The sequence below is a fragment of the Lacerta agilis genome, chromosome 9 (assembly GCF_009819535.1).
Source record: "Lacerta agilis isolate rLacAgi1 chromosome 9, rLacAgi1.pri, whole genome shotgun sequence".
Lineage (NCBI taxonomy): Eukaryota > Metazoa > Chordata > Lepidosauria > Squamata > Lacertidae > Lacerta > Lacerta agilis.
Genome location: NC_046320.1, coordinates 36,981,297 through 37,004,268, shown reverse-complemented (window position 1 = coordinate 37,004,268; position 22,972 = coordinate 36,981,297). Strand labels below are relative to the sequence as shown.

At 39.6% G+C, this 22,972-nt stretch overlaps 1 protein-coding gene across 1 annotated transcript in view; it reads right to left on the bottom strand.

Moving 5' to 3' along the window:
• Window positions 1-22,502, bottom strand: part of IQCM (IQ motif containing M) — a 74,844-nt gene extending 52,342 nt beyond the window's left edge. The window contains exons 1-5 of the mRNA XM_033160814.1: window positions 22,207-22,502; window positions 19,493-19,583; window positions 15,553-15,623; window positions 6,367-6,491; window positions 3,853-3,923 (exon numbers count right to left, since the gene is read on the bottom strand). Of these exons, the coding sequence (XP_033016705.1) occupies window positions 3,853-3,923; window positions 6,367-6,491; window positions 15,553-15,623; window positions 19,493-19,583; window positions 22,207-22,498 (650 nt within the window). The 5' untranslated portion in view covers window positions 22,499-22,502. The remainder of the gene's footprint in view (window positions 1-3,852; window positions 3,924-6,366; window positions 6,492-15,552; window positions 15,624-19,492; window positions 19,584-22,206) is intronic.
• Window positions 22,503-22,972: the final 470 nt, after the last annotated feature.

Sequence of the window (22,972 nt, the reverse complement as noted above, 5' to 3'; positions counted from 1 at the left end):
CTAACTGAGCACAACCGCACTCTTCCTACTTTTGAATCCCAGCAAACTGCAGTTAGAGCTGCTTGTGTAATTTTCTGGAACCTATACATAGCATTAAACATCTACACATTTCCCGCTCTTTATTCACCAACATCATCTCTTAGTGTAAGATCTTATAGAGCAGGTTGCCCAGATGTGAAACTATGAGGAGGCAGGCAAATGGCAAATAATATTTTGAGCTAAGATTTCAAGTGTTCTATCGGTGCTGAAAGACGGTTCGTGAATGCCAGATATTTTTATGTCACCTACAATTTTAACCTTAAAAATTAAAAGAAATCCATCAAAGGTTCTTCACTTTCTTGGTACCATTTTACTGGAAGTTCTGCCAGCCTACTAACTTTAGCGAATCAGCATCTTTGAACTTCAGCAGATGAAAGGATTATCGCTGAAAGCATATTAATCTGCTGAGGATTAGCAGCAAACTGTTGGAGGACTTGAACAGAGAATAAATGGTTTATTTATAAACTGCAATAGGGTAGCAAAAAAATTCATACAATTTGTGCTGAACAAGAATGCAACATTTGGAGCACTAAAGCTGAAAGAGACAGAAACCAACATATGAACAATGTGCGTGAGCTATACCATATATATTTATGCTGGACCCACGCAGCCCAGCCCTTTTACGAGAGGATGATATGGCTTTCCAGACTGTCGTGGGGCCCAAGATTAAGGCTTCTACCTCCCTTTGTCCCACTCTCTCCTGCTTCCTGCAATTGTGAAAGTGGGGCTCTTTTATTTATCTGCTTTGAATTGTAGCTTCACAATTTCATTAAGAACAGAGATTCAAGAAGCAACTGTTGAAATAAGGAATTGATCCAAATGTGGTTTAGGGTAAGGAAATGAGTACAAGAGGTACGTAGCTCTCTTGGGGCTAACAGCTAAACATACAGAAACCAGGATGGTGCCACACAAATGAAAATATCAAGGATCCACTCCACTCCAGGATATCAAGGATCCACTCCAGGGTGGAATCCAGGGTGGAATCTACACACATATTTTAAAAAATGCAGTGAAAATGCTTTTTTAAAAAAAAAAACGTTTTGAAAAATACATTGAATTTGGCATAGCTCACTGTCACCATCTAGTGTCACATTTTTATATTGCACTTTACAACACATTTAAAACGTTTTATTTGCAGCTGTATAGCTGAGTCCCAGATCTTTCAGAAAAGTTGCAATTTTGTGATAGAAAAGGGGTTTACATAATTCCAGTAAAGGTAAAAGGTAAAGGACCTCTGGGGAGTTAAGTCCAATCAAAGGCGACTATGGGGTTGTGGCACTCATCTCACTTTCAGGCCAAGGGTGCTGGCATTTGTCCACAGACAGCTTTCTGGGTCATGTGGCCAGCATGACTAAACCGCTTCTGGTGCAATGGAACACCATGACGGAAACCAGAGCACACAGAAATGCCATTTACCTTCCCGCTGCAGTGGCACCTTATCTACTTGCACTGGCATGCTGAATAATGATGATGTTGTGTAGTAGCATACCGCAAAAAATTGATGTGGAGCAATAACTATACCACAATAGATGGTAAGTTCAAAAAGCCCCCTTACCACATTAATGTTGAGGGACGTTATGCAATAATAGTATATTCCAATATATTAATAATCGACAAGAGTAGCGTTACCAGAGTTAGCTTTATTCCTTGTCCCTTCCAATCTGTTTTCCTCTGGTGCCATGTGGTGTTTTTTTGGGGGGGTGAAGAGTGGAATAAAAATTCTTCAAACAGATAAATGACAGAATGAACTAAGAGATGGCTTTTGTTTAGCCAGAGTTCTCTGTAAAGACGCATTAATATCACACTCCATATCTTATGGGATTGAATGATCACATTAACAGCTCTTTTCAAAGGTTAAGTCATTGTGACACTTGAGTAAAACTAAGCGCTGGAGATTTTTAATCTTAGTTTAATAACTTTTTGGAGAGGAATTTATTATCATAGAATTCCATTACTTAGCTTTCAGGGTTAAAAATACAGACACGCACACACGCACACACGCACACACACGCACACACACATAACAATATAAAAAGATCACTAACAGAATAAAGAATCTCACTTATTACAGTTTCTACTATGTCATGCTTGTAGGACAACTAGGTCACAAATTATTATATCTCATGTAAATTATGTATAACATATACATCATAATCAGAAAAAATACAGTGCTTTTTTGGAATTAGATCAGATGTTTTAACGGCCTCCGCACAAGAAATAAACAGAAACCATGGTGCAATATACTGTATTTGCACAATGATAGATCTGATCATATAAACCAGGGGTGGGAAACTTGTATGCCTCCACATTTTGTTGGACTTCAACTCACATGAGCCCCAGCCAGCATGGTCAGGAATGGTGGGAGGTACAAAGCACCCACATCTGTAGAGGCAAGAGTTCCCTGTCCTTGATACAAATGAAATTTTCAGTAAATGAAGTTTCAAGACAGGCTAATTAAGGAAGGCATATAATTGAAAATGCAAAGCTTGAAGCTTATGTGTGTCAAACTGATATAAAATAAGCTTAGGCACATTAGGGGGAAATGCATTTTCTTCTGTTTTCATTTGTTACATTTTGTAATGCGTTCCTCAATGGCAGCTGAATTTAAGAATACTAAACAGGAGCATTAAAAGGTCGTTCCAACTTTTCTGATAAACATTGTGTCAGGAGGTTGGGTGAAAAACGTGACATTTCAATTCTTTTAACAGAACCAGCTTGCAAAATGTTAATGGCATGACACAGCAGAGGATAGTACCAACCACTGAGAATGTCTGTCTCTGTTTTAGTACAAGGTAGCCCAGCCCAGCCCGATCCATGTCCACTAATGCTATTGCACAACTCTCCATATGGTATGCATGCCCTCCACAGACAATTGGGAAGGGGGAAATAATCTCATCCCAGAGTGGAGTTCTTCACACCATCCCAGTGGTCCCCTGAATTTATTGGATTTATTTTTTATTTGGTTTCACCCTCTGGATAGGTTGGCTCTATAGGAGCCTTCTGGTCATAGGAACCAGAAGGCATTTGTATAAATTCCTTCCTTTATTCTCCCAAACCCAGTTGGGAACTGTAATTCATCAAGGTTGCTATTCCCCTCACAGAACTACAATGCCCAGAGTGGATTAACAATCAATTTCTCTTCCCAGGGAACTCTGGGAATTCTGAGGGGAATAGGTTTCTCCTAACAACTCTCAGGACCCCTAAGAAACTACAGTACCCAGGATTCTCTGGGGGAAGCCATGATGGTTTAAAGTGGTGTGATACTGCTTTAAAAGTATAGTGCAGATGAGCCCTCAGTTTAAAGAGGGTATCTAGGTATTAGAGTGGCAGCAGCTCCCAGGCACTCTCCCGGTCGTTCACTCCGAGAAAGGACTTTCCCTTTGCCATTTCTCAGTGTAAGGGGCTGAGGGTAGGAGGGGAGGCATAGAGACTGCCACTACGGCAAAATAAACATAAAGAGGGGTGGAAAGAAAAAGGAGGCATGGAGTCATAGAAGGAATAGGACTTGGGGAGGCATGGGCCTGGTCCTCCAACACAGCTTCTGTTTGCATGTTTGATGCCAATACTTAGCAGTACTGTGTAACAGCCCTAGGATCCACTTACCAGTGCAGAGCCTCTATATCCTGCAGAGTTGAAGTGTGCCTTAAACCGTTACCAAAAATAATTTGAACCTATTCCTTTCTTTTGCTTTTGGAAATTTAAGATACCTGACATTTCACACACACACACACACACACACACACACACACACACGGCAAACAATCCAATAGCAAACTAGGTTGTGTCCTGTTTCAGAAAAATAATTGAAAGCACCTGTAAGATTTCTTTGAAGTCTTCGGAGGCCCTTCACTGTATATTTTCACTTTAGTTTCTCGACGGCGCCGCTGTGAAGAAAAGGACCGATTAACAGAATTGTTCAGGAGACATGCATGATTATACATTGTGACAGATCTTTCATGGAACAAAATGGTCACAAAGGAAGGGGTACCCTTCAAATATATATGAGACAGCTACCTAACCACACATAAATAAATATTATTTTAGAGGTAAAGGTAAAGGGACCGCATGGCTAATGCTGGGTGAAGGAAACTGTGCCAGAATGAGATCAATGCGATGAGGGTGTAGTAGTAATCGCAGTCCTGCTGTCACACACTCACTTCCCTGTTCATGCAGGAAGAGGAAGTTATATAAGAATGGGGGGAAGAAGTCATGTAGAAGAGGAAGCAGGTGGCAAGAATTGGTGAATTGCCCCATTCACCAATTGCCTGGCATTTAATTATATTTGTTTGTCAGGCATAGGGAGAAAGGTTAACAATAAAATTCAGAGACCTGAAGTGCCTGATTAGGCCCACAAGCCAGGGGTTTTCCACCACTGTTGCACAGCATTGAATTTACAATGAAATATCTTTGGATGGCCAGGTTAAGGGCATAAAAAAGACTACCTTGAAGAAGAAGAAAAAAACTGTTTATCATTGTAAGAAAAATAGGACAAATTGAAAGCAAAATTTATTCAGGCGCCACCCCTCTAATAATTGGTAGGTTAGAGTATGATCCCAGTGTATTCCACTGTACAATAAATCCCTTTAAATGAAGGGATCCCTTCTGTAAATGAAGCTATATATGATACTTCTGTAAATAAACCTCAGTGAATAGCCTTTCACAGCTGAATGATTAGGTTCTATTTCCACAAATTCAGCTACAGAGATAACAGCCTCAGAGAGATAACATGTTAAATGCTCAGTAGCAAAGTTCAATAAATGAATTGGCTTTGTTTCTACATGAGATATGCTGTTAATCTCTTAAAGTGAGTTTGTTTAAATAATTACTTAAGGACTCAGAAGTTAACTACTCCAAATGAGGTGCTTCTCTCAAATTAAACAGCACAGTGCTAGCAATTTGCTTCTCTAATTATTACTATGACTTTAATTGAAGGAATATAGTATTCTGGTTTTCCTCCAGTGAAGTGGTGTGCCCCTTAACTAGTGTTAACATCGATGGAACTGCTCTGATATTCTGAAGATATCATCTCATTGATTGTGGAACTGGTAAATTCAGCATCACATAAGATAGGGAACTTACAGTAAGTATATTGTACCTAACACAGGGCATCTTAAAGAACAGAGTTCATATTGAGTGACCAAAAACCTGCCGGTTTAAAGACCAAAGCTAAGGCTCTCATGTTAGCACAAGCTCTAAAAGACAAGAAATTGTAAGCCAAGGCGAATGCCTTAACCGACAAGTCCCATAATTAGGAAAGGGGTTGTGCAAATGTCACAAACTGTACTTACTTACAATTTGCACTTCACACTCCCACTCTCCCAGATTGGGATGAAGATATGCCTGGGAACAGCAAAGATGCCTCATGCTGTGGTCCTTATGAAGCAGCTGGACCTTACTGTACTCTCAGGCATGTCCAACAGGTAGATCATGATCTACCAGTAGATCACTGGACGTCTGCGGTAGATCACTGGTAGATCAATGGCTTCCCCCAAAGAAGCTGAACAACTGTGGCTCCCCTAAAAAAAAGCTCAACATTTTACCTCCCTGAAAAAACCCAACAACTTTGACCTGAACCCCCAAAAGGGGGGTAGATCACTGCCAGTTTTTAACTGTGAGTAGATCACAGTCTCTTGGGAGTTGGCCACCCGTGTACTGCAAGATAATTCTTCCTTTGTATGAGTTGGCGTGTGCTTGTTTGTTGGATCGGGGTCAGTGTGAAGCAATGTGTGCAAGGGGGCTTTCAGCACAGGGTAGAGTGTGTGGAGGTGTTCAGTGAGGGATTGTCTATACTGTATAGGAGAAGGTTGGTGTATGAGAGGAGATTATGTTTATAAGTAAAATTTAATTGTGGTGAAGGCTACAGTGTAGAGTTGGATGTTTGATTGTGAAGTTTCATAGTGTAGCAGGGATGTAGGGGTTGCACCACAGGGAGGAAGAGGGCAGCAATCCAGAACAGAACAGTGGCATAGGTTGAGGGAGTTAAATTTCCACCCCACATACCGGTAATTTTCTCTGTGAAAATCTCCACATTTGCTCTGTTTTTTATTTGCCCCATTAGGAAAAACATATATGCACACACTATGCCACATCAAGTATGGCCTGAGGTTTGAAAACCACAGCTAAAGCTCACTAGGTTCACACGTATGAACTCCTCTATTCTTTAATATGAACTCTGAAGACTTAAGATTGCTCTCCACAAGCATACACAGATCAAGACCACTCAATAAATTTCTGTTCTTTATAATCCTGCCCCATAGTGTTACATCATACTTCCTAAACTCTATGCCTCAGAAGCTGGGGGTGGGGGAGAATCCAACTATGACTTACCATCTTGTGCCTTTGCCTTTTTGTTATTGCTAGCAATCTTTCTTGATGTTCCTTATTGGTGAGCGATGAGTATGGAGGCATAGTATCTGATAATATTACCCCTCTCCAGTCTTGGTATGTTCTTCCTATTGGGAAGATTACTGAAATTTACATCAATTCTGTAATAATCAAGACAACACAACTTAGTAGCAAGACGTGTGGGCAAAACCACTGCCAAATGATGCAAACTGAGTAAAAGCATAACTAGACTTTTATTTTTAAAATATGTCCAGCCTTTCTGTCTGATGTTATAAGGAGGAGAATCTGTTGAAGATGAGCCACATGCCTCTGCCAGAGCTCTGAAAGAGGTCAATTTTCAGCAGGTGCCATTTTTCCCATTACAGTTTTCATTGTAACACCTGTGGATATTCTGTGACCTTCAGTGCTTCTAAAACAGACAGTAGATCTTTGGAATACATTTCTCCTGCCAGTCTGACACAACCCCCCCCCCAAAAAAAACCACGTCCATATTTCCATCTTTATGCACCTCATCTGTTCTTTCCTGGCTGCTGAAGGCGCAATAGCTAAACCAACCCTAGGAATCCAGCATTGACATCTATAAAACTGGCAAAGGCAGTAGAGGGCTTTATGCAGCATGAATTATGGCTATACCTTCAGAAATGCTGGGCCCAGAAGTGTGCGAATGGCCAGTCAGCTGACCCAGGTTTCAATAGAATTAAACACCAATTAGAACCATTACTGGGAAAGACAAAATATTCAAATGTTTTGTTATCCTAACAGAACCTGACCATGCCACCACATAGCCTCCAAGTGTCCTGATTTCCCAGAGACAGTCCTGGAATTATAAAAATCGTCCCAGCTTATGACCTGATCCTGGAATGTCCCTATTTCCCCCATCAGTGCTGCCACCATCAAGCTCAGGGAAAAGGATGAGCCAACGCTTATCCCAAGCAGTGGTGGTGGTGACGGAGTTGCCGGCTGCTGCGAAGGAGAATCCTATTGCCTCTCCATGGCCTTTCCTTTTGTGGAGCAAAAGGAGTCTTGACTAAAAAAAGAAGAAGAAATGCTATGTGTGTCTATGTCTAATAATGCCCCTTTCTAAAATGTATTTATTGCTGTGTGTTTTTCTTTTTGTAAATCTACCAGAGAATAAAATAAAATCGGGGTTGAGGGGTTTGCACAGGATGGTGGCGGGTGTGTGTGCTGTGTCCCATTGGTGTAGTGGTGGTGGACCAGGGGCCAAAGATGGCCCTTCAACTCTCTCTGTCTGGCCTTTAAGGCTCTCATCAACTATGCCCCTCTCCCCAGGCCACACCGCTCACCAGACTTGCTTTGCCCCCCTCTTTGAGTGTCTTTAAGTGTGTCCTTGAACTCTGGTAGTACTTCTTGCTTGCCTAGGTGGAGAAAACAGAAAGCTGTTTATGTGTAAACTGTTGTAAAATTAGGATTTGCTGCTCCACCCATCTTTGCCTCTGGCTTCACCTACCCTTGGCATATGGCCCTCAAAAGCTTGCCCAGAAGGGAATGTATACCCTGAATCTGAAAATGGTTCCCCACACCTGCTCTACCAAAATCAGAAATTATAGGGTTGTGGCAGCCCAGTTGGGTTGAATTACAAGGCCTACATGTGTTAGCATGTCAAAGCAACGACACAAGTGTCATTTTCTTGTGGTGTTGTTAAAAAGATAAATACTAGATCCTTATCTTGTCACTGCCGCTCAAAAGCTCAACTGCAATCATTCCATACTTGCCTAATTCCCTTCCCCAAGTTAAACGCTTGCGTGGTTATAACAGTAATCTAATCCTTCAGCGTTTTACATCCAGCAAAGCAATAAAGAACTGGGAAGAACCAACCGATTTCAGCAGCACTATTCCTCGGTGACCATTTAATTCAAAATTTGTGTTATCTTTCCGTAAACGCTCACAATAGTTTAATACCTTTTTAATTGGACATTTAGCTTTAATCTTTAGGCACTTACAAACAATTAAGTGCTGGAAGATAGAATTAGCAGCTACCAGTTTATCTGTATAATTAGAAAAATGAGGAGGGAGGATCTTATGTCAGTTCAAATCCTAATTATTTGAATAGCGGTGTCGTGAAGGGTTGATTTGGACAGTTTAGATTTCACCTAATCGAGTTGTCTAAAACGAAAGAATATAATTGAATAGATCAAAATACTGTATTTCTAAATAACTTGTATACAGGGCTGAACTTGTGTTCATTTTCTTTTCAACTGTAAATAAAGGAAAATAACTCCATATTTGCACAAACATGGCTATGATGTCAGATCACTAAGCCAACTTAAAAAACCCCAATATATTTCATGTATAAGTTCTTACAAAATGGAGATCATTTATAAAGAAGAAAACTTGATCAGCACTGGGTCTAAGAAGCTACTAAATTAATGTAACAGACTGTGAAAGTGATCAGAATTCCAAAAAGCATTGAAACTGATAATTCCAGCAGCACATAAATGAACAGAGAAATTCAGTCAGTTGGGCTAGAGCAGAAGGGAAATAAATACAGAAGCACTCAGGCAAGGAGAGTTGTCTTCTAATTCCACGGAGCTTAAGAGGTTGGAAGGGAGAGGAAGCATAAACTGCATACGTTCCAAACATGTTCTAGTGCCTGCTGTCAGTCTACCCAGGATGCCGTGCTTCCGCTATTATGGCTCATCACATGCACTGGGTGTGCAAGGCACAAGTTCTCATCTCAGGTCATGAAGCAAGTCAGCTAATTCCAACAGCAGGTGCAATTGACTATATCACACTCAGTAAATGCCCCAACACTTCGTTCCCTTGTGCTATGCAGGCAACTTTATAACTACATTTCACCTCCCCCCCCTCAAAAAAGTGCTCTCTGTATGCCCTTTCAACACCTACTGCATTCCTTTTTAAACTCTTTCCCCCTGTGAATTTACTGATATGCCACAAGTCCAGTATCACAGTCTGCATTCACATTTATACTGCACTTAATGTATGTCTAGAGGATTCTTTTCCTTGTACCAGGCAGACAATCTCATTACTGCATAGCTGTTTTCTTTTGGCAGAGTGACCGCTCCCCACATCAAATGGGGGGTGCCTTTTGCGTGGTCACATGCAGCCCCCCCTCCCGGGATCCCAGTGCGGTTCCTGATAGTTCGGGCTGGCTTCATCCTCCCCAGGCTGGATTCCTGGAGGTCTCTGCCTACCTTAGCCAATCACCCAATCCCACCTGGGGAGGCATTGCCAGGGGATTGGCCAGGTAAGGGGAGGGACCGCCCTGCCCACACAACAGAAGGTGAATCTTACCTGCGAAGCGAATATCCTCAGAGTCTGCCTGTTCTGCCAGCATGCATGGCCAACTACTGTCTGCAGGGTCTATTTCATTGCAAGCCATTTGTGATATGGTTTGCTCAGTGTCTCCCAGTCCTTGCACAAGGCATACAGGAAACATCACACAGTTTGACTTACTGAATGAGGAGTGCCAAACCGGGGGGGGGGGGGGGGGCATTTTCTTAGATTCTATATGATCTACTTAAGTGTCACTATCTCAAAAGAGGCATTCTGTTTGTGTAAGAAAAAAGTAAGAAAGTCTGTTCAAAGAAGGCACCTGCCAGTCATGAATTTGTGGAGTACTTGCATGAACAATTATTGCATTTATTTTTTTTATAAATTTATTTTTTTATAAATTTATTTCTTATAAATTGAGGCATTCTTACAAACAAATGTTTTGAAATTAATTACAACCAGGTTAATTACAACAAATAAGTTAATTGCAACCTAATTGACTATATAGATATCTTGCTCCCCGAATAATTGGGGCAGCTTTTTAATCAATCAAAAGGTTTTTAATTGCTTAGTCAACTAAATGTTGCAGCTGATAAACATACAGATGAGCATATTTCTGTCTGTTCACACACACACACACACACACACACACACACACACAGAAAACCACCTGGCCCTCAAAGTTAAGAATTTTCAGAATTGTTTCATCTTAAAAACAGCCAATCTGTGTAAGACTCACAGTGGCAGTGAGTTACTGTACTAAAAAGAATCAACAGTTTACCAAGTACAGCTCAATTTATCAAGCTAATATCCAGTTACCATCAGCCTCAGAATTATTTATGCAATCCAGTGCACCACAAGCAGAGAAAAGGAATGATCAAGTTATACCACCCTAAAGTGCATACAGACCAAAACATTCAAAATTGCAGGGAGTGGAGCCAAGACCTATTTTATAACAAAAGGGACAATTTATGTGCCAATCGAAGCAGTCAATCCAGTGCCATGATAAATTCCATCCTGCTCATAGGTAGCTATATCTATAGCCATTGAGCATGAAAAGAAAACCCACCCTGATCTGTCCAAGGAAATGTCAACAAGTGAAGTCAATTATGCTAAAAGGAATGAGTCTCTACTGAGGCAGGACAGGTACCTTCCATCAGTTCATTTCCACAGAAGATTTCACTCCATTTACATTTTGTTCTCTTAATTAGGCTGATACCATAATATCTGAGATACCTGCCAGAACAAGAATAAGTGCCAGCCTGCAATACCTCTAATGGCAAATACTTCCTAACATTATAATCATTGAATGATTCTCATTTTGGGGGCCTAGTGACTAACTGACCACATTATGATTAACATGGCACTGCTGATAGGAATGGTTACTTTTAATAGCTCAAAAACATATACCAACATTTGCTCATTTCTTTACTTATAGGATTTATATCCTGCCCTCATCAGAGGTAATCTTGAGGTGGGTAACAGCAATTTAAAATATGGTGGGGGAGCACTGGCATCCCGCACATTGTTGTGATGGGAGGGGGGCACCTCTTCAGGTAATCAGGTCACAAGCCATTCAGAGTTTTTTATGTCAAGGTGAATGCTTTGGGTTAGGTTCATTCATGGATAAACAGCCAAGGCAAGTGTTCAAGAACTAATGTTATGGGGGAGTGGAAATGCCATCAGAACCATCTGCAGTTTCCAAGCCATCTTCAAGAATAGCCACATGTACAGTGAGTTGCACTGAATAATCCAATAGCTGCAGTGGCACATAAAAACAATTTTTTTAAAAAAAGCCTCAAGGAAATATAGATAATAAGTCTGGAGGAGATATAAATAGCATTAGATGCAATCAGCAGCATCTGATTGTAAAGCTGGCTTCTGTTCATCAAAAAACAAATATTAACCCTTACCACACAACATAGGCCCAGAACACCTTCCTGCCTTAGCCCACTGTCGTGTTACTTACCTGTGTGTACATTGAATATGAGCTGCTGGGAAAACAACAGCAGGGAAAGGGCTACTGCACTTCTGTCCTGCTTGTAAGCTTCCAATAGGCATCTGGTGGAGCACAATGGGAAACAGGATGCAGGACTAGATGTGCTTTATGATCTTAGAGAACTGTCGCCTCCATGCCCTGCATTTGGGATGCTCAGAGGCATCCGGCTGGCCACTGTAATGAGAAGAAGGCTGAACCAGGTGGACCTTTCCTCTGATCTAGCAGGTACTACTTCTTATTCTTTCTTTTTCTTTTCTTTTTCATTATTGGCCATCTATTACAGCAGAGAAACCAAATGGAGAATGGACTTTCCCCCTAACTCATTAACCTGACTCAGAGTATAGCATATTGATGATAAATGGTGGCACCAATCTTAGAATATTAATTTCATCAAATTAATTTTAAAGCATTTGATTAATTTAGAATGGGTGCATCACTTTTATTCGCAGAGATGAAATATCCTTAAATGCACCAGTCAGTCAGCCTTATATTTTTAGCGAGTGGTGCTGTATCGCAGGTAAATCTTGTTTGTTTATTCTCTTCAAAATGTACCAGACAGACAGAACAGAGAAAAATAAAGCTTCTGAAAGATCACTCACAAAGGTTTGCTTTTCAGGGGTTGATATTACAAGCAATTAGCGTGACATTTAATAAATGACATTTCTAAGAACTGCTAGAGCTGACTTAACAGGCAAACAGAACAACCTTGTTTTGTTTCAAAAGGCAGTTGCATTGTAGCACATTTTATGCAAAACGTCTGTGCCAACTCATGTTTAAAACATTTATGTGGATGAAGTATTTGGAATAAACAGCCTTTGTATACATCCAAATTACGGTGCTCTCTACTTAGTGAAAGTGTTGAAGAGATGACTTGCCATAAAACAGGAAATGTATTTCCATATTCAAATTAATTTGTATGCATTTACTGCAAATAACTGGGCTCACCGAGCAATAACAAATTGATCCTTGCTTAAATTAATGCAATTTTTTCAAAGCATAAGTCAAGTAATGAAAAGAGACACAATTTTCTTACATAAAGATGTAAAGATGTAATTAATAAAGAGAATATTTAGTTACACTGTGGGAAGTGTGATGAGAAATGTTGCCTTCACACCAAAAATATGAAGAGCATTGTATCATTTGGATTTGCTGATACCATTAACTTGTGGATCTCCAACCGCTGAGGATCTGACAACTAGATTAAATCACACATACCAATATGTTGGCTGTCATTCCTTCTGTTCAGCACCAAGAATGACCAAGCTCAGAACTATCTCCAGACTTCTAAGAGGAATATGTGTATTTTGTGACACAAATGCTTCAGTAGGAACCATCTAGAGCAGGGGTTGTCAACCTGGTCCCTACAGCCTACTAGTGGGTGTTTTAGGATTCTAGGTGGGCGGTAGGGGGTTCCATGGCACAAACTCAATCCTCCTTCCATCGAGCACTGGTGGGCAGTAAGGAAATTTTACCATCAAGAAAGATGCATTAGTGGGCGGTAGGTATAAAAAGGTTGACTACCCCTGATCTAGAGGAAAGGGCTCTCCAATTACAGAATGCATGTGGTCAGACGCAGTCTTGCATACAAATAAATGCAAGTGGTGGCAGGTTCACAGTGGGACCATTAGGACAGAAGGTCCAAGCATCAGGTGGAGCCAGAGCCAATGACAGGAAGAGCCAACTGATTCTAGTTTTGTCACCATCCTCCTCCCTACTAGGTTCTGCAAGCACATCCCAGAGACTGAGGAGGAGGAAGCTGACGGGCAGGGACACCCCCTGGATAGAATAGGTATAAAGAAGGCAGGCAGGCAGGTGGAGGGCTGGCTGAGGGCATACTGGTTATGGGTCTATTTGCCTCCACTGTATATAAAATCAACACGAAGCTGCATAAACAGGATAAAACCATTACCTAGCTCTGCCACATGAAGGCTAGTATGGTTCGTACGTTTTGATTGCACTGAAAAAGCATTGCGAAGGAGTGGCATGAGAGAGTAACATTCACTGTATAGACCAAGCCTTCCATGAGAGCACCAGACTACACAGAGACCCGATTTGCATTATTCTTTCCTTCCCAGAAAAGATAAAGACCATGTGAATAAGGGCTCCCTTGCAATTGGGTGCACATTCAAGCTTGGGTCACACTGGAGGCTACTGGATATGTGGTCCATGCTATTGCAGCTTCGCCTCCAACTGAATGAGGGCAATCATGCTCTGTACCTGAACAGCAAAACAAAAACGTTGCTCATCTTCTTGCCAATTTTTCCAGTCCTAACTTTTCACCAGCTACACAAACTAGGACATGAGAAACTGTAGCAAACTTGAGAGATCTGGCCACTGGTGTGCATAGAGACAGAGACAAGATAAAATATAAAAACAAAATCGAAAATTCTTTCTAGTAGCACCTTAGAGACCAACTGAGTTTGTTCCTGGTATGAGCTTTCGTGTGCATGCAACCTCTCCTAGACAATGACAGTTCTCTTTCTCAAGCTCTGGGAGGAAGACCCTTCATCGCATACAAACAGCCACCCAATCTCAAACAGCTCCTCACCCACAATAATACAAAAACAGGACTCAACATGGACACTGGTACCAGAGCCTGCAATAAACCCAGATGCCAACTTTGCTGCCACATAAACCCGGATAACACCATTACTGGTCCCAACAACATCAAACACACCATCTCAGGACTATTTAATTGCTCATCTTCCAACATTGTGTATGCAATCAAATGCCAACAGTGCCCTTCAGCTCTCTATATTGGACAAACAGGCCAAACCCTACGCCAAAGGATAAATGGACATAAATCTGATATCAGGAATCACAAGACAGAGAAACCAGTAGGAGAACACTTCAATCTCCCAGGACATTCTATAAAAGATCTCAAAGTAGCTGTCTTAATACAAAGAAATTTCAGAAATAGACTGGAAAGAGAAGTGGCTGAATTGCAACTAATCACCAAACTTAAAACCATGGAGAAACCTGTTTTGAACAAAGACATTGGATTCTTATCTCATTATACATAACAAAGCCATCTTTAGCCATCTCACCCCTTGCCTTTCCCTGCAAGACTAATTGCAGCCGTTTAGAGTCGTCAACAGGTTTTCCACACTTATCAGCCTATCACCCATTCCCACCACCCTTCTGAGTAATACCCCTCCCCACTCCCCCACTATATTTAAGGTTCTGGTGACTTCTGTTTCAGTGTATCTGAAGAAGTGTGCATGCACACGAAAGCTCATACCAGGAACAAACTCAGTTGGTCTCTAAGGTGCTACTAGAAAGAATTTTCGATTTTGTTTTGACTATGGCAGACCAACACGGCTACCCACCTGTAAGATAAAATATAGGAAGACATGTCCATTTTCAAATCTGGGAAGAAGTATATAAGAGTAAAGCAAGCAGCTGAGGATTGATGAAGGAAGATCTGGTATAATCCATAAGATAGCAGTTACTGTTTGGTCATCATTGGGCAGAAGTAAAGTTAAAATACTTCCCTTTTTGAGGAAAAACCATAGTTTAGATAACAAACCTCAACAAAGTATGGGTAATGGCCAACTAAATCATACTCAGAGTAAGTTCATTGAAATCAATGGACAAACTCATAGATCCATTGAAATGGACCTGAGTCCATTTATTTCAATGGGTCAGCTCTGAAAATGGCTAACATTATGGCTAATATTGCTGTGTGTGTGTGTGTGTGTTTATATATAAACACAAAATGAAACTTTCAAAATTTCAACAAAAAATTCTTTCCCTAAAAGATCATTATCCATAACAAGACTCATTCCTACAAAAATATGTCACCTCCACCCCTAGGTAGAAATATTCTTAAATGTACAAATGCAGTATAACACTTCTGCAGTAATTGACAATTATTTAAAATGAAATGAAACTGCTAAATAATAATAAAGATTTACCCTTCTGAAGTTTTGGAATCCAGGCAGTCTCATTTTGTTCATTTGAGGATAATCCAAGCAAATTGCTACGGCTGCTTAAATACAAAAACAAACACGCACAAAACAAACAGCCATTATTTCTTTTTTAAAAAAAATCTTTCTACTTAAATAACTTATGTACATTTTATTTTTGTTTTGTTTTGCTTTTTTAAAAAAAGGAACAGAGCAATGTGTTTTGTAGAAACAGTGATACAAGTACATGCCTTTTATATAATCTCAAAAATCGAAACATTTCATGAACAGTGAGAAATTGCTTGAAAAAGCATGTGCCCTGCAACCACTTTCAGTGCTCTAATGGAATTGAAAGGCAAGCAATACATTTTAAAAAAATAAAATAAAAATAAATAAAACTTGGTATTGATTTTTGCAAACATGCTGTGTTCCAAGTCTGAACTGTGGTTTATGCTCGGAAATAAAGTTTAATAGCATCTGTCCATTCTCTAGCTATCTGTAATGCAGATAACTCTACAAGAAGGAAAGCCGACTGAGCCGCCGTTGACATTCCCTTCTGTACAAGTGGGTGGAATTGGGCTAAGCCCCATAACCAGCACAATGCCAATCTGCTTTGTGATCTGTTCCAGAAACAGCACATCAACACTTTCCCATTTGCTTAGGATTGAAGGCAAAAGCCACCGTTGAAACATGGCAGCAACTTCACATGAAAATGCTGTCTGGGTGGGGAGGGGAAAAGCTAAATGTCAAACTAAAGCACTTATGTTTTCATGAAATATTAATTTTTTCATTCAGATTTTCTTGAGACTGAAGTGTGTGAGGTGCCATGCAGGGTATAATGAGGAAGGAAGGAAGGAAAGTTTTCAGAGACTATCTTCTCTGGAATCAGTTATAAGGTGCTAGATTATTTTATTATTATATTCTTATATGCACTAGGCAGAACCCACCCAAAGTTAAATACTACCAATTTGAGTTAAAGAAATAATAATAATAATAATTATTTTAATTTATATAGCACCCTTTGTCAAATGATCCCAGGGCAGTGTACAACCTTAAAAACACATTACAGAATATCAATGATAAAAACGTAATAAAAACAAAGTAAAAAGCATACAGACAGACTGCCTAATAATAAAACAATCATCGTAATAACAGTCCTGTCCCCAACACTTTAACACTTTTGTCTCAAAGTCATTTGTAACCATGCAAAAATGTAAATGGATAAAATCCAACAGTAAAACCAGCTGAAACAATTAAAATAGCCAGTTCCATCCTAGGAACATAAAAGCCTGAGCTTGGGAGTCCTGCTAACTGCTTATTGCATTAATTGAGCTCCATCACCAATTAAGCCTTTAGCTCTAAAGAATAAAATCCAATAACCTAGATTAGCCCCCAAGAGCCATGATGAAAAAGTGAGTCTTTAAATGGACCTTAAAGTTAGCAAGGTAAGCCTGATCTCACTTGGAATCAAATTCTCTAATTGGGGGGCTGCTACTGAAAAGGCCCTGTTCTGGGTGCTCACCAACCTGATTGTTTTTACAGGCAGGCATTTCAACAGGCCTTCAAATTAGATATTTTGATATGGCCGGACTGACAGTGCAGTCAGTCCTTAAGATAACCAGGTCTCAAACCATTTAGGGCTTTAAATGTCATAACCAGCACTTTGTACTTGGCCAGAAAATGTAACTGGTGAGATAGTGGTGTAATTTGTTCCAGCTGCCTGGCCCCTACCGCAGTTGGGTGTCTTCATTCAATCAGAATAACTCCCCATTGGATTTTTGGATCTAATTCTGAGTAAACATGCATAGAATTGGGCTGTAAGAAAATCATCAAAGCTGACAAATTCAAACAGACATTCTTACGGATGGAAACGATGTTTTTATCAGTTAATTTTAAACTGGATGTGTGAATTAGCTTTATACAAATTACACCAACTTGAGCAAAAAGATTCAATGCAAGCATACAGAAAAGAAATTGTATACAAGTTATAATTTTCTTATCCTTTGAGTATGTATGCGAAACTGCCAAAAGCCTATATGCACAACTACACTGTTCACTGTGATCATTCATTTGCACAGCATTCTTTTCAAGAGAATATAATTATCCCACAAAACAGAAGTGAAGAATGCAAAAATGCATTCATCTCTCTATATTCCAACATTTATTTTTCAAAAGAGACTTTTAGAATTTCTAGAATACACCGTTTTATTGTCAGTCAGTATTAGACATTAATAAACAGATACGTTAGAAGCAACATGGTTCAACTGGGAATTTTTTTTTAAAAAAAATTATCATCATGACAGAACATTTGGAGTTCAATAAACTGTTGAAAGATTAACTGCTCAAAACACCCTCCAAAACTGTGCATAAGTAGAAATAGATTGCAGTACTTCTATGACATTTCAAATTATGGAACAAAGGTTCTGAGATAACCACCGTGTGTGAGATCTCAAGCAGAAACAGCATCCTTAAAGCTAATTGCCGGTTGCCTATGGCACTATAACTTCATTGGATGAAACTGTGCAATGGCTTTTTATATCATAGGGCGGCGCTGCTGATTGACAGCAGCAGCATTAGAACTGTCTTAGCATCATCATAAGTAGTGGTTACGAGCATGAGCTATATGTCACAGCTGAAATATTTACACAGCTATAAATTTACTGAGTACCCTTAGTAAAGACTATACAATTTCCCTCCCCACCACCGAAATATGGGGTTACAAAACTTAAATGGCTAGGCAATAACCATTTGCAAATAATATTTGCCTATCTTAAATCATTGTGACAATGAGGCAATGGACTCCGAACATTTAGGAATTGAGTTATTTTCATACCAAAGCTCTGATTCTATATTTACTCTACTGGGAGTAGGTCCAATTGCACTCAATGGGCCTTATTTCTGACTAGACTTCCAAGTTTGCACTGCATGTGTTATTGCTGTCATAAATATTACTGGGCCAATAATGTCAGGAGGAAAACTGGAAAGCATTTGTTCAACTGGTATATAACATCCACATACAGATGTAGAGCACTAACAACACAATGTTTTGAACACTTTTTTTTTCTAAAATGTGTCCCCGGCCTACCCTGCCTTGCCACTGCGTCCCTGGCCCCCTCACTAAATGGCCACCTGGTCAATGTTGGAGGGGATGTGCCGGCAGGCAGCGCAACACGTCCTCATGAATCGTCTGTGCCCTCCAGTGAGGGCTGGGCTGGGGCAGCAGGTTTTGTTCACTCTTCATGCCCCAACTCTGGCCCCACCCAGCTCATGTGCTTGTAGCCCCAGGCACCAGCAAAGGATGCAACACCATTGACTGTGCATCTCTGTGTTGCAAGCTCTCTCATCTACTGTACATCTAAGCAGGCAGGCAAGTAGTCAAACTACAGCTTTTCTGTTGAATCTAATACTTGTGATCTAGTCACAAGGCTTAGTTACAAAATAGCCTACCATACTCAATGAAAATTTACTTGCTATATCCCTAAAGCTTATTCTACAGTACAATGCAATTAAATACAGTGTTTATGTACAATTAAACTTGTAGATTCGACAGGCCAGCTGACTTCAAGGGGACTTCTGATATATAGAATTGCGCTGTTAAATATTTACCATCAGAATAGTTTCATTTAAATTATGGATACATAGCATCCTTTTCTAAATTGTAGTAGAATTCTATTGTCAGAAAATTGAAAAGTTGCATTGGTTATATAAAATTGTAATTTTTAAATATATTTTTAATCTTTTGTTGGAAGCTGCCCAGAGTGGCTGGGGAGACCCAGCCAGATGGGCGGGGTATAAATAAATTATTATTATTATTATTATTTATTATTATTATTATTATTAGCCTGATTTAAAGCACAATAAGAGCTCAAGATTATTCTTTGTACCCTTTCTAAACAAATTGCAGTAGAGATAAATATGAATTGCTATTCCAACCATTTCAATACATTACCCAATAGATAGCTTTTGTTTATCTTTCTCACGTTCCATTGCTCTACTCAGTGATCCAACCTCGGTGAATACATCACTTAGCCACATTTTCTCTATCAAAAGTAGAAAGGGGAAATGTTTTTAAAATAATTAACAATAATAGGAGAGTTGCACCAAAAGCAATAGTTGATATGGTTATTCCAACTTGGAAAGAGTTTAATATATTTCAGAAGGAAGCTACCAACATAAGAACAGACTGCCAACTCAGGCAATTCACATATGTAGATGTACAATTAATTATGGATTCAGACCACTAGTCAAGTAGGGGACACACATACACACACACACTCTTCTTTATTATATATTTGTAAAGCAAACCATTTTTAAATGTAAACAGCTTCAGAAGCTGGGCTTACAAGGGATGTATGCACAAAATTCTTGTTTTTAAATATGCAAGACCGTGGAAAAAAATTCTGGAGACTTCAACAACATGCATACGTGAAAAGAACTCCTTCTGTTCTCTTCCCACACAGAGGAAAGAATTCTGGATGGAAAATTACACCAAAACTACCATGAACTTCTGTTTCATTATATTTATGGCATTCACTGAAAATGAAGTTACCATATATCCAAGCCACATCAAAAACGTGTATTATTTGAATACTCTGTGAAAGGGGCATTGCAGTTCAACATTGCCCATATTGACTCAGAAGTAAGCCCCACTTAGTTCAATGGGGTTAGTTGCCCAGTAATTGTGTAGTGTGTACCTTATGCTGACAAAAGCACTCCTGTTTTTGTCAAAGACTCCATACAAAAATTATTCTATTCTGCTACAGGAGAGCCTGCTTATACTTGAAAGGGAAGCTAATTGCTTCTATAAATACATATTGCAAACCGTTACCATAAAGGGCAGAGTGCCACAGATGCCATTCCTATGTCCACTATGGGCTGCACTCATAATCCCCACTTGTCATTGTGTTTTTGTTTAAGTCTCAGCTGCCTTGCAAAAGCAAAGGTGAAATTTCTGAGGTGAAGGAATGGCAGAAAAGTGGAGGCAATGCTGGCCAGATGAGAGAGAGGCAAATGAAGTTGAGTTGGCCACCATCTTGAATTAAGAAGAGCCATCCAGCTACCAGCTGAGTATTACGCTTGATGCTCCTGATGAAGTAGACACTATTCCATGAAAGCTTGTGCTATAATCAATTTGTTGGTCTTTAAGGTGCACAAGATTCTTTCTTGTTTTCAATTCTGCAATTAGGGGACTGCTGCTGAAAAGGTTCTACACAGCATATTACATATGCAGACATCAGTAACATGGAAATTAACTTTTTGGATTAATGAATGAAAGGTGTTTGTAGAAATCTAACTGTAATGTATATGTCCCAGTTAAAATACTTGGATATAAACACTTAATCATTTGTAAATATATCAGTTTACAATTAAAATCCTCTGGTCATTTCACAAACTCTAAAACAAGATTTTTAACAGGTGCATAGATTCAATAAAAGTATAACAATCTTTGAGCATTAAAAACCCCCTGAGAATTTCTCAAAGCTCAACTTTTATATACACACCCATAAATAAATTAAAAGGATTTTATTTTTTGAAATATAAAGACAGCATTGAGAGAAGAGCAGAAAGGCCTCTGTGGAATATGGTTGTGTCAACTTTTCTTCTCAGTTCTGTATTTGAGTTTCAAGAATTATGCATACTCTATGAAAAAAATGTCTGTACAAACACACATACCCTTTCTCAACTATTCATAGAACAGCCTTTTTCATTTTGTCATATAGATTTCCGGTTTCCACACCTGTGACATGCTGGGATAGACATCAATTGAATTGCTCACATATAGAGCAAGAAGATAAAAAAATGTCTCTCTTTGACCTAAAGCTCTAGTATATTTTTAATACAACATGAAAAGAAAAAGGCTTTATTGTCTTTTTAAACTCCACCCAGTCCTGACAAGTATTTTTCACTATTTTTCTCCGTGCCATTTGGATTGGGGGTGGGCTGCACCAACTTTTCTCTTTTGTTAATCAGGCATACTAGTTTGGCCCTTTGTCCCATTGAGTTCGGGGAATTACTCCTGAGTAAAAACATTTAAGGATGGGCTACAAGCCACAAACATGCTATGGAAAATAATGTCTCATAATATATCAGGGAATCCCTCAAAACAAATTCTGAGCTCCTGGAAGGAATCATGAAGTCACTTGCTATGAATAGGAGTCTGCCTAAAGGTGGGGCCAGCTTTGAGATAAAGTGAGGTGGTCACCTCATGGTTTTGGGTGTCATGAAAAAGCAACAAATTATTAATGATTTAATTTTTTTATTCTTGTGTTTTTACTTCCAGTGGGATTTTCTTCATCAGCATAGTTTGATCAGGCTTAGGTTCATTTTTAAATAAATCAAAATTAACAAAAGTACCATATGTTTGCAGTGAGCTCCTCTTCCAAAGTTAAGCCTGAGTTAGTGCTGTCTGGGGCACTCATGTGCACCAACAACACATACAAACATATAGATATAGAATTGTTAAATAGGGTAGAAATAGTGTGATGACCACCTTTGAGACATATATGAACAGTTGCTGCAAATGAAGATAATGCTATTGACTTGCACTGAGGCTTGAATTCAGCCTAGCCTATCTCACAGTAAGAAGAACATCAAAACTTGTCAAGAGTGGTATGTCATTCTATATGAAACCATATTAAGTATATTCACAAATATATATCTCACCTTTTCCCCATCCATACTCCATCTTCGTAGGACAGGATTTTATACTGCTCAGAGACCTCCCTGTTTCAGAGTATGGTCTTAATGGCAACATGTCTAATACTTCTTCCAGAGAGGTCTTGCTAAAACGAGTTTTTGATGACCAGGTGGGTTTAGTGCCCACATAAGATGATAATTTAGGTGGTGCACTAGTAGCCCTTTCTGACTCCCCAAGGATTTTGCTGTGAAAATTCTGGTCACTCATATTTTCTGTGGAGTCCTCGAGGATATCGCTAAGAATTGGGTGCATCGCCATGTTTTCTGTTGACAAAACAAATGAATAACACCATCACCAATTTTAGTCTGAAATCATCCCTCTTGCTCTGTGCTACTTTCAAAGCCATTACTCTTCAAAAGTTTAAGTAAGGAACAGTTTTATTTGTTTAGCTATAAACCAGAAAAGGGGGGGGGGAGAGACATTCAGAGTTGAGCCACACAATTGGCTCTCAATTTCCTGGCAGCTAATGAAAACAGATAACCATACAAGGTAACATAGTTTTCCTTGTCCAACAGTAAGAAGCACACAAGCACATTTGATGTAACAACAACAACAACAATTTCAACTGTTTCAAAACTACATGGTGATTTGGATTACCTCCTACATGCTTTGAAAGAGAAGAGTGCAGGCATCTTTTCTCTTAACTTTCACCCAATTTTGTAGGGTATTTGCGAACTCATGCACTAAACCCTGTCCCCGGAGCCTCCCCCCCCCCCCGAAATGAGACATGAC